This window comes from Crinia signifera, chromosome 6 (genome assembly GCF_055691185.1).
Source record: "Crinia signifera chromosome 6, ASM5569118v1, whole genome shotgun sequence".
Lineage (NCBI taxonomy): Eukaryota > Metazoa > Chordata > Amphibia > Anura > Myobatrachidae > Crinia > Crinia signifera.
Window position 1 is genome coordinate 17945825 of NC_139222.1, and position 16584 is coordinate 17962408.

General features: G+C 40.7%; 2 protein-coding genes and 1 pseudogene across 4 annotated transcripts in view; 1 reads left to right on the top strand and 2 right to left on the bottom strand.

Moving 5' to 3' along the window:
• The window catches only part of LOC146010069 (uncharacterized), a 146784-nt gene that overhangs the window by 34033 nt on the left and 96167 nt on the right, over positions 1-16584 (top strand). The gene's annotated exons all lie outside the window — the stretch shown is intronic.
• LOC146011627 (5S ribosomal RNA) lies at positions 7153-7271 on the bottom strand (annotated as a pseudogene).
• The window catches only part of LOC146010070 (uncharacterized), a 32187-nt gene continuing 27162 nt past the window's right edge, over positions 11560-16584 (bottom strand). Inside the window, exon 5 of one of the 2 annotated variants that reach the window (XM_083150946.1) lies at positions 11560-13287. In XM_083150946.1, coding sequence (XP_083007072.1) covers positions 11882-13287 — 1406 coding nt within the window. In that variant the 3' untranslated portion in view covers positions 11560-11881. Of the gene's footprint in view, positions 13291-16584 lie in introns of both variants that reach the window. The other variant, XM_083150945.1, reaches the window with a different exon arrangement.

The following is a 16584-nucleotide window of genomic DNA, read 5'->3' on the forward strand; positions in this document are numbered from 1 at the left end:
CGGCTGAGACTATGATGAAAAGAAAAGCTCTAACTAAAGTAACAACAGCATTGAGAGATGCAGAGGTTGGATACAAATGGGGGTTCCCAGTGAAATTAATAATTTACCATCAAGGATCTCTTAAAATTATAAGCTCAGAAGAAGAAGGGCTTAAGGCATTAAAAGAATGGGGAATTGGAAACCCAGGAAAAAGAGGAGAGATACCTCAACCAATCCGAGAGGAGTGGATTCAAGTTGGAGGGAAAAGCCAAATTAAAGATATGTAAAAACTCTCTCTAGCAAAATGGACTTGAGTGAAGGAAACGGGACTCCTACTGGGTTCTAAGGGGAAACCCCCAAAATAAAGCGGACCCTGGGGACCTGAATGTACTACATCCCCCCTCCCCTTGGTTTAAGGAGAAGAAAAAAAGAGAAATACCCCCCCCCCCCCTTTTTTTCCCCTCTCTATCTCTCCCTTCCCCTCTCCTTCCATGAAGAAATCCCTCTATACCTCCCAGTTGTTAAGACCCTACTCTCTCTTCTTAAAAAGAGATACAACATAAAATTAATGTATACAAGGTAATGAGAAGATAAGGCCAGAATAGAAATCCAGAGGTGTGGAGATCGGAGGGAGAGGGGGGAGAGAAGGAAAATAAAGAAAGGTGATTGGATATAATTGGAAGTAAAATGTGATGATTAGGGTAAAAAAAGCTAAATAGATTTTGAATCATGGACTGAGTATAAGAAGATGCTGTGTTACACTGTTACCGCTATCTGACTTAGAATTTTTAAGCTTAAATCTACTGCTCTCCCCCCCCCCCCTTTTTTTTATTATTATTATTTTTTATTTATTTATTTATTTTTTTCCCATCTCTCCCTCTTTTTCTCTCTTGTGAAGTAATCCCTCTGTCCCTCCCATCTGTAAAGGCCCTATTCTCTCTTTTTAAAGAGATACATTATAGATCAATGCACAACATATAATGAGAGTAGAGGGCCAAAAGGAAACCCAGAGGTTTAGAGAACAGAGAGACAAAAAATTTGATTGAATATAAATGGAAACAAAATGCGATGACTACTTTAAACAGCTAAATCATTTCTGAAGTAGAGTCTGAGCATAAGGGGATGCAGTGTTACACTGCCACCCCTAACTGGTGTAGAATTTGTAAGTTTTAATTTATTTATCTTAAATGTCGTATTTTTTTTTTCCTTTTCCTCCTCTCTGTATTGTCACTAAATATTTGGATGTGAATCAAAACACAGATAAGTTTCACTATAGGGAATAGCAGGAAGGGAAAGTAAAAGGGGAGTAGATACTGAGATATAGATTTAACACTATAGAAGCGAAAGACACTAAAGATACACATTAAATAGATTATGGAAATAAATTGAGTCACCAAGGTGATGGGAAGATAATAGAGATACCCCAACACCTAAATAGAACCGATATAAAACACACTCTAGATGGAGTTTTGAACGATACACTAGTAAGAAAGACACATAAGAAGATTAGGGTAAATAAGGGGAAGATAAATTTACTACACATGGAGAACAAAACAGGAGCACTATGAATTGATATATTGGAGAATGTATTTCTGCACTATGAATGCTTCATAAAACCACAAAACACCCCGAGAGGGAATAAAACAAAACGATAGAAAGGAGTGATGGGTTAAAAAGTACGGCTTACATTATCATCCTGCCCCCTTACCCCTTTTTATTATTATTTTTTATTTATTTATTTATTTTTCTCTTTCTCTTTGGCCTGGGTGGAGGGAGAAAGGGAGGAGGAAGAGGGAGAAGTGGTAAGGAGGGAGGGAGGAGAGAGGAAGGGGGAGGAACAATGGGAAGAAGAGGAAGATATATCCTAGTGTACATAAGAAAAGATAAACTAAACATAAGGTGGAGAAAAATAGGCGTTAGGTGGGTAAACCACTACCCCCAAGAAAAAATAAATAAAAAACGGTCTCGATGGATAGAGACGTAGGCTCTGAAAATAACAAGAGAGCGCAAGAGATGTATGTATGTATGTAAGGATGGATGCGAATGTGATACACACCAGAACACAGGAAACTTAGATAGTGTGTTAAAAGGAAAAATAGGGAGAAGCAAAAAGATGAGAAATAAATATGGTTAAAAGGTACTTGTGGATTATCACGGTTCCCATCGCATGCCATATATAGTGGCATGCGATTTTTGCTGTTTTTACAGGGTTTTTTTACAAAATCGCATGCGATTTGATCGCGAGCGGACGCGGACACCTGTGAAGCCCGCGAGGGGACACGGATACCTGTGAAGGTATCCGTGTCCCCTCGCTGCGCTCGCCACGCTTTGGGCTCGGTGGCTCACTGCGCTCGCCACACTTTCTATTCTCAACTCCGACGTGGATAGTGGGGGTATGAAAAGGTCGTAGGACGCGTACTGCCGCCGCTCGCCACGCTTCGGGTTCGCGTTGATAGTGGGGGTGGTACAGCCTCAAAAATGACATTTGGGGGCCATTGAACATGTTTGATACTAATTTCAATGCATTTGGATACTTTTCTGTTAAAAAAAGTAATGCGATCGCATGCAATGTGATTTTTTCATGTGCGATGACCATCGTGGGAGCCGTGATACTCCACAAATACCAGTTAAAATACTGACAGTTAATGCAAAAGGTTTGAACTCACCTCAAAAGAGGAAAAGAGTTCACCAATACTTACACACACATGATATAGAAGTGGCAGCGATACAGGAGACACACTTTTCTAGGATTAGAGCACCTAAAATGGGAGACCATAACTACACAAAGACTTACTTTGCTAGTGATATCTGTAAAAAAAGGGGGGTAGCAATTCCTATAAAAAAAAACTATAAAATTTGAATTGTAAACCCAAATAGTGGACAAACAAGGCATAGCATATTATATTGAATGGGGTATTAGAGGACCAGGAAGTTACACTAGTAGCAATATATGCACCGAATTCGGCTCAGGACACTTTTTTAAAAAATGTACTGAAGAAATTAAAACAAGTACAAAAAAAACCAGTAATAATCTTAGGAGATTTGAATGCTATATTAGACCCACAAATGGACAAATCAACAATAAAAAACATTAAAAATGTACAGACACTGGTGAAATTCTCACAGAAAATGGCTACGAGTATCTTTGAAGCAGGACTGTATGATGTATGGCGGGTGAAAAACCCGACTACTAGGGATTACACCTTCTTCTCGAATACACATAAGACATATTCAAGAATCAACCTAGTACTAACAGATAGAGATACACTACAACAAATCAAAAAAGCAGAGATTCTACCAAGAACATGGTCGGACCATGCTCCGGTCATGATAATCTGGGATAAAAAAAGTAGGGTACCTAAACATAAAACATGGACGATACCAAACTACTTGATAAAAAAAGGATATAAAACAAAAAAATAGAAGAAACCATAGAACAATTCTGTAGTACCAATACACCAGAAGAAACAAACCAGATGAACTTCTGGTGTACGTTAAAGGCGGTGTTAAGAGGTAGAATTATTCAAATAAAATCAATAGAGAGGAAACAAGAACAAAATAAGAAAAGACAGATACAAGAACAAATAAAAAGCATGGAAGAAATACATAAAACTAACCCCAAAAATGATGAAGTATTGGGAAAACTGAACAAAGTAAGGGCAGAAATAGAAAATAAAAATATAATGCAAATAAAAAAGAAACATTGCAAAATTCCAACAGAAGCTATACTGCGAGAGTAATAAAGCGACTACATTTTTAGCAAATACAATAAAAGGGAGAAAGATGAGAAAACAAATAAGAGAAATCTATAATAAAAATGGGGTTAAAACTATGAACCCACTAGAGATAACAAATATAATTGCGGAATACTATAAAAATGTATATAATCTTAAAATAGATAAAGAAACGATATAACCAACGGAAGAAGAAATAAATAGATTCCTGAGGAAAATAAAACTGCCAAAATTAAATACAGACCAGATAACAAAACAAAATAATCAAGAGATACGAGAATCAATCCAAACATTAAAACTAAATAAAGCTACAGGACCAGATGGATTTAGCAATGAATTTTATAAAATATTTCAGAAACAACTGCGACCTATCCTAATATCTACATTTGAAGAAGCAATAAACAAAGAGAAATTCCCAGCAGAGATGCTAGAGGCTAGATTGGTGACAATCCCCAAAGAAGGTAAAGACCCAAGAAATGTACAAAATTACAGACCAATAGCATTATTAAACACGGATATAAAAATCTACACGAAGATTATAGCAAACAGACTAAAACAAGTTTGACCGAATTTGATCAACCCAGATCAAGTAGGGTTTGTAAAAGATAGACAGGGGACAGAGAATATAAGAAGGGCAATAGATGTGATGGAACACTATACAAAGAAGGGAAAACCATTAATAGTAATGTCATTAGACGCACAAAAAGCCTTTGATAGGCTCCATTGGGGCTATATGGAAGAGGTGTTAAAAAAGTTTGGGATAATAGGGAAAATCTTGAGAGCGGTACTGGCATTATATACAAAACCCGGAAGCACATGTACTGTGTAATTCCTGTATATCTTTTAAATTCACCATCATGAACGGAACACGACAAGGTTGCCCCTTATCACCAATCATATTCGCGCTATCAATAGAACCATTTGCAGAAACAATAAGAGATAATCAAGGGATAGAGGGCCCCGAAATTAAAAAGAAACAACATAAGACACTATTGTTTGCAGATGATGTCCTTATATTCAATACCAAACCTCTAACCTCAATACCCAAATTCATGGAAATAATAGAACAATATGCCAAAGTCTCATATTACAAGTTAAACAAAAATAAAACAGAAATAATGCCAATAAATATGGAGGCAGAAGAGGTCGAAGCTCTTAAAAAAACTCATAACTTCCAGTGGAAGAGTAGGACCATAAAATATTTGGGAGAGAACTTGGTGATTGAGGAGAGAGACCTGATAGAATATAATTATGGGCCATTACTAAAACAGATAGAAAGGAAAACGAAAGATTGGTTCTACAGAGAAATAACATGGATGGGTAGAATAGCAACCATGAAAATATTATTTTTATCCAAAATATTATATCTGTTCAGGGCAATACCAAGAGTACTCCCAAAATATTGGTTAAATAGATTAAATAGAACAATAAACAACTACATCTGGAATGGGAAAAGGACAAAAATAGCAAAACAAAACATCTGGTCAGATCAAAAATAAAAGGAGGAGTGGCCTTCCCAGATATACAAATATATCAATATGCCTGTATTCTGAATCAAATCCCGGAAGGGACTACAAAAGGGGAAGAGAAACCCTGGGTAAAGTTAGAAGAAGATATAACGGGAGACCTAGGGCTAAGGGATTTAATATGGATACCATCAAAAATTAGAGGAATATTGAAAGATAGCTCAAAAGCAATTAAAGATACATTGAAAGTGTGGGATATGGTTTTGAATACATATGAGGAATTTAAAACACCTCTAAAATACATGGAAATACAAACAGTAATGGAGCTGATCCCAGATCTCAGAATTGAGACATGGACCTCTAGAGGCATAAAAACACTAGAAAACCTATTGGATGAAAATGGAGTAATTCCATTTGCGCAACTCCAACAAAAATATGGGATACTGACAACAGAATTTTACAAATATTTACAAATAAGAAGTTGGATAAATAAGCAACAAATAAAAAAAGAAGGGATAAAACAACTACCAAACAACATAATCAATAGAATTAGAGGAGGTTATCAGCCTAGAGGATTTACGTTTTGGTATATAACCCTAATATATAATAAAACGGAAGGGAAAATGAAGGCACAGATAAAATGGGAGAGAGACCTAGGCATAGAGATAAGTGAAGAGCAGTGGGAAAAGACCTTCGCGACAATACACCAGATGTCTAAATCAATAACACACATAGAAAGATATATGAAACTTCTACACAGAATGTAATTTAGACCAGAGAGGATGAATAAGATATGCCCCCAACAGATAAATGTTTGCTGGAGGTGCGGGGAAGGAAATGGAGACTTGATGCATATCTTTTGGACATGTAGTAAACTTAGAGAAGTATGGAGGGAGGTGGGAAACTTGGTAATAAGAGTATTGGGAGAACAAGTGGAACTGACCCCCCAGAGGGTACTACTTCACGTAGATGTACAAGACAAAGATACAAGGTACAAACAAATAAATATTTCCTAAATCAAACTTTTATAGCTGCAAAAACGGCAATAGCCCAGTATTGGAGACAAGAACGAACTCCCTCAATACTAGAGATAAGAAATAAAATAAACTATGCCTACAGAATGAAGACGAACGATGTTATAGAAAATATCAAAATACAAAAATAATGGGAAGTTTGGAAACAACATCTTGAACGTGAAGGAGAACCCTCCCGGGAGGCCATAAATAACACGGATATATAAGAAACCAAATAAGTAACTCGAAAATAAATACAAAAAAAAACCTGTCTTTGAAAAGTGTAAAATCCTGAGCACTGGTGTGTGAATGTGGGTAGAATGGGGGACATAAGTTATGTGAGAGATAACTATGTCTAGATTTAAATGGAGATATGTTAGGAGGGCGAGAAGTTATGTGAGAGATAATGAAGCCCAAATGCATGAAAATTTTACATATGTAAAGTTTTGACAATGTATAGGCAATGTATTGGATGGATTTTAAAGTTGACGAGATGTTATATACTGGGGTTTTGTCTAAAGAGAGAAAAACGCTTTTTGGGCGCACTCCTTTTTTAAATTTACAAGTATTTGATGATTGTTTTAAGACATAACTTTTATTAAAGACTTTATTAAAATAAATGGCACTCTGAATTCAAATAATTGATTTGGTTAAAAATGTAGTGTGGTCCTCAAACTATTATTGTTTAAGGAATAATAATTATAATGTCACACTTTACTTTATCATTTATGCACTGAGTTTTTCAAAGGTACGATTACCAGTGAACATAGGCAGAGAAATGATTTAGTTCCCTTTATGGATCGATATAGTGTGCTGATATTGCACGATAGGTATACACAATGGTTTACCAAAGATAGGTCACAGCCTTATATAATCAATAGTCTCTAATAACAACAGCTCTCTCTGGCAGTCATGGGTACAGTAGTTAGATTGAAGCAGCGGCTTGCCTCCCTTATTTTTGTATTGCCACACCTGGTCTTCCCCAGGGGTCTCCCACCTGGGTACTGTCCCGGCCCTCCACTGCTTGGCTTCCAAGTTCGGAGAGGGTTTGGGCAAACCAGTGGGGTATGGTGGCAATACGTCAAAATTAGTGCAATATACTTCAATCAATTGGTACTGTTTGGCTGCAGATAGCAGTGGCGCATCACACTAGGCCTTTTTATTGGCCTGATAGTTTTATATACGGTAAACAAGTCGGCTACCTGTACTCAGGACCGTTGTCTTGGGGTGCATATGGGGGTCAGTGCCCAAGGTTTTTAACAGCCATGTAGACATGTCTGATGTATGTCCTTTTGAAAAATAAAATAAATAAAAAAAATAAAGCTCCCACTATCCTACAGAAGTTACTAGGATCCTCCCTAACTGCTACTAGGAAGCTCCCTCTATCCTATGATGGTCACTAGGATACTCCCTTCCTGACTGCTACTAGGAAGCTCCCTCTATCCTATGATGGTCACTAGGATACTCCCTTCCTGACTGCTACTAGGAAGCTCCCTCTGTCATATGATGGCCACTAGGATACTCCCTTCCTGACTGCTACTAGGAATCTCCCTCTATCCTATGATGGTCACTAGGATACTCCCTCCCTGACTGCTACTAGGAGGCTCCCTCTATCCTATGATGGTCACTAGGATACTCCCTCCCTGACTGCTACTAGGAAGCTCCCTCTATCCTATGATGGTCACTAGGATACTCCCTTCCTGACTGCTACTAGGAAGCTCCCTCTGTCCTATGATGGTCACTAGGATACTCCCTCCCTGACTGCTACTAGGAAGCTCCCTCTGTCCTATGACGGTCACTAGGATACTCCCTCCCTGACTGCTACTAGGAAGCTCCCTCTATCCTATGATGGTCACATGAATACTCCCTTCCTGACTGCTACTAGGAAGCTCCCTCTATCCTACAGCGGTCACTAGGATACTCCCTCCCTGACTGCTACTAGGAAGCTCCCTCTATCCTATGATGGTCACATGAATACTCCCTTCCTGACTGCTACTAGGAAGCTCCCTCTATTCTACGATGGTCACTAGGATACTCCCTCCCTGACTACTACTAGGGATCTCCATCTGTCCTACAGCAATCACTAGGATTCTCTCCTTCATTGTGGCTTTTCTACATTTTTGATCTAATCTTAAGAAACACAAGCAATCAATGTTGTTGGTAATTACAGATTTTAATGTTATTTGAATTATATCCATGTGTTCTATACTGTAAATCCAGCTGCTTTTTCTTAAATAAAAAAACGGCATGCTAATATAGACACAAATATGTATATATGTATACTTCCGGTCAGGGCCGGGGATGGTATGCAAGCTCCCATCATTGGCCCCCGGAGAAAGGGTGCCCTGTGGAAGGAGGGAGAGAAGGCATAAGAAGGACCTGGCGGCACATTTATGGGTGGAAGGGTGACCTCCCCCCGGCCGGGACAGGCGCACCGCCACGGCACCGGCATGATGACCACCTGAGGAGGTGCATGGAGTCATGGGAAGAGGACGCAGCACAGGACCCGGCACAATACCAGAGGCTCAGGATGCGGCACAGGACCCTGCCACAGGCGCAAAGCTCGGTCCCCGGCTTCACTTCCAGAGGCAGTGGCGACCCTCATCGGCACCCGGCCACGGCAGTGCAAGAGATCCAGCCTGCAGGCCCCAGCCGCTGTCCCCTAGCATCAGCAGATCGCGGGACCCCTCTATTCTTTGGCAGTACCCCCAGGGAGGAGGTATGATTAGACTATCGGGGCAGCGGTGTGGAACTCAGCCCAGGGAAGGCCCAACTCCAGCCCCAGGCCTCACTGACTCTCCCCCCTCCCCCACCCATGCTGACTCTCTACGCTAGTTCTCCTACAGGAAGTTGGCACCACAAATGGCTGCCTAGGATCTGTGCACTCAGCCATATGTAACCTCGTGTCCCTGTGTGACAACTGTGCTGTCTTTGCCCATACTGTTACCTACCTGGCTGTAGCAATGACCAGTGGTGCCACTGATGGCTGCCTAGGCACTGTGCAACATGGTGGGTATGTGTTCTCTGTGTGCCATTATACTGTCCCTGCCCATATTGTTACCTACCTGGCTGTTGCAGTGACCAGTGGTGCCACTGATGGCTGCCTAGGTGCTGTGCAGCTTGGTGGGCATATGTCCCATGCATGTAATGTCTCAATGTAATGTATGCAATGCCTCCCCCCCCTTGATCCCTGCTCGATGCTGCATTGTAAATCCACAAAAAATTCCTAGTGTATGCAAGCATACATGGCCAATAAAGTTGATTCTGAAATCTCACCTATGAGACAGAAACAGCTAAGAATATATTAAGGCACATAAACTTTATAACAGTAATCTGGATTAATAAGGAGGTAAACCATTGGAATTAATGGAAACATTTTGAACATCAAAGTAACTTACTATTGTCAAAGATCTAGTTGCATCAATCAGGATTCAAGAAATAGCCGGAGTCCAATTCTTAAGGAAAGTGTATTTATTGAATAATAACATAGCACCAAGCCTACAGATTGGGGAACAAAAAGGATGCTCTCCAGGCCATTGGGAGGGAGGGATGCTTACAACATCAGTGGTCCCAATCTCCTCACAGCCATCGCACTGCAGAGTACTTTCATGGCACTACACCTGGGGTTGTGGGGGGAATTCAATGGCTGGTTGAATGAATTTCCACCTTTGCATGGCTGTAATAGCATTTAAGAAAAGAGAAGAATGTCCTTTTGTTAGGTGCACCTCATAGACAAAGAATCTAAAATTTAACTTGTATTATATCATTTATAAAAGGCTGCGAGTATTTAAAACCATGTAACAGACAAGGGTGGGTAAACACACATAAAAATGGGGTGGCAGGCAGGTGTTTGCTGACAATGATATTTAATAATTCTGTAGGGATAGCAGTGTGCAGGGCTGATATAGTGAATAGACCAGATCACTGTCTGATGCCAAAACAAATAATGCTCTGCTCAAGGAGTCTGGATTAGTGCCCTTATTGCACAGGACTCGTTCTACCTAGTATGTGATACGATATGCTTAAACGGTGTAAACTCCCGTAATTGCCGTGTTTATGCTAATCACAGGCAATGCTGCAGCTATAACATTCCTGATTCCTCCGATGTGTCTACTCCGTAACAATATCAGAGAGATCTCAACATCGGTGAATCAGTGTACGGTCAAAGGGTAGTACGAGTGGGGGTATCTCTGGGGTTGATTAATCGCCCAATATAAATTGTAGGGGCATATAGACCTCCAAGAGATTGGCTCCCTGTATAATGAAATAGAGATCCAATCAGGGGTATCTCTATTCTAAGTACACCAGAAGGTAGAAGCCGTAATAAGGGCTATAGAGTCTGCGCACTGCTAAACATCAATCAAAATACATTATATGAAAAATAATAAATCAGCAAAGCAAGTCTGCCTGCGCACCGCTAGCCGGCACGCACTTCACAGTTAAGCTTCCTCAAGGCCAAAGAGGCTCCTTCATTGTGGCTTTTCTACATTTTTGATCTAATCTTAAGAAACACAAGCAATCAATGTTGTTGGTAATTACAGATTTTAATGTTATTTGAATTATATCCATGTGTTCTATACTGTAAATCCAGCTGCTTTTTCTTAAATAAAAAAACGGCATGCTAATATAGACACAAATATGTATATATGTATACTTCCGAAGAGGCCCTGAGGAAGCTTAACTGCGAAGCGCGTGCCGGCTAGCGGTGCGCAGGCAGACTTGCTTTGCTGATTTATTATTTTTCATACAATGTATTTTGATTGATGTTTAGCAGTGCGCAGACTCTATAGCCCTTATTAGGGCTTCTACCTTCTGGTGTACTTAGAATAGAGATACCCCTGATTGGATCTCTATTTCATTATACAGGGAGCCAATCTCTTGGAGGTCTATATGCCCCTACAATTTATATTGGGCGATTAATCAACCCCAGAGATACCCCCACTCGTACTACCCTTTGACCGTACACTGATTCACCGATGTTGAGATCTCTCTGATATTGTTACGGAGTAGACACATCGGAGGAATCAGGAATGTTATAGCTGCAGCATTGCCTGTGATTAGCATAAACACGGCAATTACGGGAGTTTACACCGTTTAAGCATATCGTATCACATACTAGGTAGAACGAGTCCTGTGCAATAAGGGCACTAATCCAGACTCCTTGAGCAGAGCATTATTTGTTTTGGCATCAGACAGTGATCTGGTCTATTCACTATATCAGCCCTGCACACTGCTATCCCTACAGAATTATTAAATATCATTGTCAGCAAACACCTGCCTGCCACCCCATTTTTATGTGTGTTTACCCACCCTTGTCTGTTACATGGTTTTAAATACTCGCAGCCTTTTATAAATGATATAATAAAAGTTAAATTTTAGATTCTTTGTCTATGAGGTGCACCTAACAAAAGGACATTCTTCTCTTTTCTTATATGTCCATTAATCTTGTCCTGAGGTAGCACACCCCTACAATACCCATCCATTTATTGTTACACAGGGGTCCTCTCCATATCCTAGTCTTGTGCGATCACCCCAAAACCCTCTCCATTTCTGACCCTGTAATAGCATTTGCCAGATGTGCTTTTGGGCGGGAATGTACTTGTATGAAGTGGTGTGTACCTGGTTGCTGGGCACTGAAAACTCACAGCCCAGCAATCAGGTCTGAATTAGGCCCTTGGTGACATGAAAACTATTTCTTACCTGTGTGAGTTCTCTCATGTTGGACAAGATTTGATTTCATGGCAAAAGATTTCCCACACTCAGAACATGGAAATGGCTTCTCACCTGTGTGAGTTCTCTCATGTCGGAAAAGACTTGATTTCATGGCAAAAGATTTCCCACACTCAGAACATGGAAATGGTTTCTCCCCTGTGTGAGTTCTCTCATGTAGGACAAAATGTGATTTCCGGGCAAAAGATTTCCCACACTCAGAACATGGAAATGGCTTCTCTTCTGTGTGAATTTTCACATGTCGGATAAGATGTGATTTCTGGGCAAAAGATTTCTCACACTCAGAACATGGAAATGGTTTCTCTCCTGTGTGAGTTCGCTTATGTGTAACAAGAACACATTTCCAGGAAAAACTTTTCCCACACTCATAACATGGAAATGGCTTCTCACCTGTGTGAGATCTCTCATGTATGACAAGCTCTGATTTATGGGTAAAAGATTTCTCGCACTCAGAACATGGAAATGGCTTCTCATTTGTATGAGTTCTATGATGTGCAATAAGAGCGGATTTCATCGTAAAAGATTTCCCACACTCAGAACATGGAAATGGCTTCTCACTTTTGTGAGTTCTACAATGTATAATAAGAGATGATTTCATGGTAAAATATTTCCCACACTCAGAACATGGAAATGGCCTCTCACCTGTGTGAGTTCTCTCATGTAGGAGAAGCTGTGATTTCCAGGTAAAAGATTTCCCACACTCAGAACATGGAAATGGCTTCTCACCTGTGTGAGTTCTCATATGTAGGACAACATGTGATTTCCGGGCAAAATATTTCCCACACTCAGAACATGGAAATGGTTTCTCTCCTGTGTGAGTTCTCTTATGTATAACAAGTTCCGATTTTGAGATAAAAGAATTTCCACACTCAGAACATGTAAATGGCTTTTCACCTGTGTGAGTTTTCACATGTATAACAAGATGTGATTTCCGGGAAAAACATTTCCCACACTCAGAACATGGAAATGGTTTCTCACCTGTGTGAGTTCTTTCATGTTTAACAAGATCTGATTTCTGGGTAAAGCATTTCCCACACTCAGAACATGGAAACGGCTTCTCACCTGAGTGATTTCTCTGATGTCTAATAAAAACTGACTGATTTATAAAACATTTATCACATTCAGTACAGGTGAATGTGTTAACACCTGTATGAGCTGTTCTATGTGTAGCAGTATCTGAGTTACCAGGAGAATAGTCCTCAGGATTAGAGGTATCAGGTGATGTATCTGCACTGTGAAGCACTGGCTGTATATTTAGGGTAATGGAGGTGTCTTCTGGAGAATCCTGTGTGATGTTCTCTTCTGTTTTATAATCTGGAGACAGAATAAGACGTCCCTCCGAGGTATTCCTGCTTCTGTGTCCATCTGCTGGAAATAACATACAGATATAGAGATATCGCTCTTCCCCTTTCCCCTCACCCATTTCATGCTATTAGTGAGTACAAGTTATTCCGTTATAAATACTTTCCTACAGTACTAAATATCATGCAGCAAATAATGGGACTTATGTAGATGAGGTAACCCTTATTATATTAGTGCATTGGGAGACACTGAAGTATTGGGAGCCGGGCAGTGTAAGAGAACTGTAAGACTGGGTGTCACTATTCTGCCTAACAAAGCCCCTAAAGACAGAATAGGAGTAAAGAACAGGGGAGAGGGGATAAACACTATTCAGGAATGAGAACAATCCTAACAAGGAGAACAGTAATATAACAGAACAGAAACAAAGAGCATAAAGGGAAGGCATAAGGGATGCCCCAAAGCTGGTCCTAAGGGCAAGCTGGCATCTCTGGGGTACCCAGACTGGTCACATTGGGTAAGAGCTGCACTGAGGAGCAGGTGACAGCCCAGCACCCCAGCTTAGCAGAGGCTCCGTGCCACACCATCCTAGCTGCACACACCAGTCTCTTGGTGCCCCAACAGGATCAGGAACAGGCAGACTTGCTACAAGGTAATCCTGGTAACAGTGATCCACCTGATAATGCTGATCACAGGCTAACCAGCCTCTCCTGCTGTTATCCTGCAGACCCAGCAGGTCATCCATCCAGTGCAAATCCTGGGTCTTACGTACATAGAGCCACAAAGCCCTGACCACTGGCTGGTTGCTAAAGCAGCACAACAAAGCCCAACTCCTTGGTACCAGGTTTGGGGGTGATGGTACGTCCTTGGTGCCTGCGGTACTGTAGATGACAGGTGTCAGTCTTCTAGTCTGGCAACCATCTCATCATTCTGCCTCCCATCTGCCCAGTGACCATGGTGATGGCCAGTGCTTCCCCTTCCTGGTGCCAGTATAAGTGGCTCAGGCTCCTTACCTGGTGGCAGCAGGGAGATGTGCAGTGCTCTGTGTAAGTACCACTCTTTATAACAGGTTGTCTCTAGGCACTACCCAGCGGTTGAGTATTAGGCTGATCTCCTGTACTATGGCCTCCATTCTGTAATAGTCCCGGTGTTCTGGTGTGTACACATGGCAGATCCTACTGTTAGATGCAAGTGCATCTCAATGCATGCTAGAGGGGCACCATTTACAGTATATAGTGTTGCCTGCCCTCTCTATCTGGCTACCGATGTGCGCTCACACGGGAACAGTGCACATGGATCTCTAAACATGAGAGAAAGGAAGAGTATCCAGCAAGTATCACCTGGCACTGCAGATGTAAACAATTATCAGAATTGCACAATTAGGTAAAAGTACCTCCCCCCCTTCCCTGTGAATAGAAACATGACAAATAGAGTTTGGGTAGATATAGTAAATAGGAGGCTAATATGCCAAATAGATAAACTAACAATGGACTCCTTGACACAATAATTATTAAGTTCGAATTAAGGATAACCAGGTGATCTCATTTGCTCACTTCCAGCATGGGTCATGAATATTCATGAGAAACTAGGTATATCAGGAGCAGGTCAGGTTGGTCCTGATGAAGCTCTCTAAGCGAAGCGTACGCTGACCCTGTCAGCATCTGTTATGACTCCCCTATTCCCCTCCCCACATACCAATGTGTAAATATTTGTGAAACTGTAATTCAGCCTGAGCCGCAGTACAGCACTTGCGCCAGTCTCCACTGGGCACGCGTCAGAGGTCACGGTGTGTGGCGTCCACACCGAGATACACTGATCCTTGTGACAGATTTGAGACTGCTGGCGCTCATCTCATGCGCCTCAGCCCAGTCTGTCATACAGCGGGCGGCAGCAGGAACTGTGTGCGTCTAAGCCTGATACCGCACCCTGGCACAGGTTTGAACTGTGCATCCACCCGCTACCCACCATTGTTATATTTGCGGATTATTAAAATATCCAATACCCTACTAATAAGGGTATAATCCCTGCATTGGATATATACGGCCAGGTTGACAGCTGAGTCAACTCCCACACCTGTCACTAACAATTATCATTACAGATACCAGTGGGTGTATGATAAAACACCATACTGACATTAGTGGGAGATCAGAAAGGGGAGAATACAGAGTTGGGGTATATTATCCCTTTTAAATTCACTTTATGTTGTGTGATTTGTGTGTCTAATACTTCGCTACATTTTAAAATAATATAACTAATAAAGGTTATGTTTTAAATGAATCATTCTTCAGGTGCATCACCTAGCGACAAACCTTTCTCGTTTTTGTAAATTTGTGTCTTTTGGTGTCCAGTGATAGCACACCCTCTCTCATCTAAGAAATATTTCAGAAAATAATATATGAGGGTCCACTAATAAAATATAAACTTTATATATCCCTGTGCGACCTTTTCACCCCCTTTTTCCAATAAAGCTTCTGAGACCTACCTCACCTCCGACTTAAAAGCTGAGCGTTCTTTTTATATTTTTATACCTTATACATGAAAATATTCATTGTTCTTTACCCGTGTTTATATATATATATATATATATATATATATATATATATATATATATATATATATACACATATACATATATACACATATACACACGCTTTTTGTACCCCTCCCCCTCATTGTATTGAATAAAAAAATCCTTTTTTTTTTCATATACACTTCCAAGTTCCAAATATTCCTGACAATACGTAGAGCAAAGACGGTTCACCACCATCCTGATTGGACTGGTGCCGACACCCCATCATTTAGGGGGTGTTCTTTGACCTACTACTATTTATCTTGGCACTTCACCCCATTCTTTTTGTATATATATTTTACCATTGTCCACCAATGCTGCTTTTTGCCCCATGCACCTGTCTGTGTGTATATTAGAGATGAGCGTCGGGGCCGAAGATTTGGATTCATCGCCGGGATTTCGATTTGGCTTTGTCAAACCGCGGTGAAAGGCTTTGAATTTTTTTCAAAAAATTCTTGTGTTTTTTTGTCCCTAGAGTAATATTAACCTCAACAACATTCATTTCCAGCCCTTTCCAGACAATTAACATTTATAAAGTATTAGGACTATAGATGAGCACCCCTCCCCCAGCACCCTTTTTAAGCAGGGACTAGCAATGACTGCACAACCGTGATGAAGGCCTAATTTCAAGTAAGTCCTAATACTTTATAAATGTCAGTTTTCTTGGGGTAATTGTCTGGGTGCGGAGCCCCCTTGGGCCTGTCTGGCTGGACCACTCCAGGGCATCGCTACTTTACACATAGACTCACATAAACATATAATCGTTTTTCTGTGTATGTCTTTTTTATATGTAG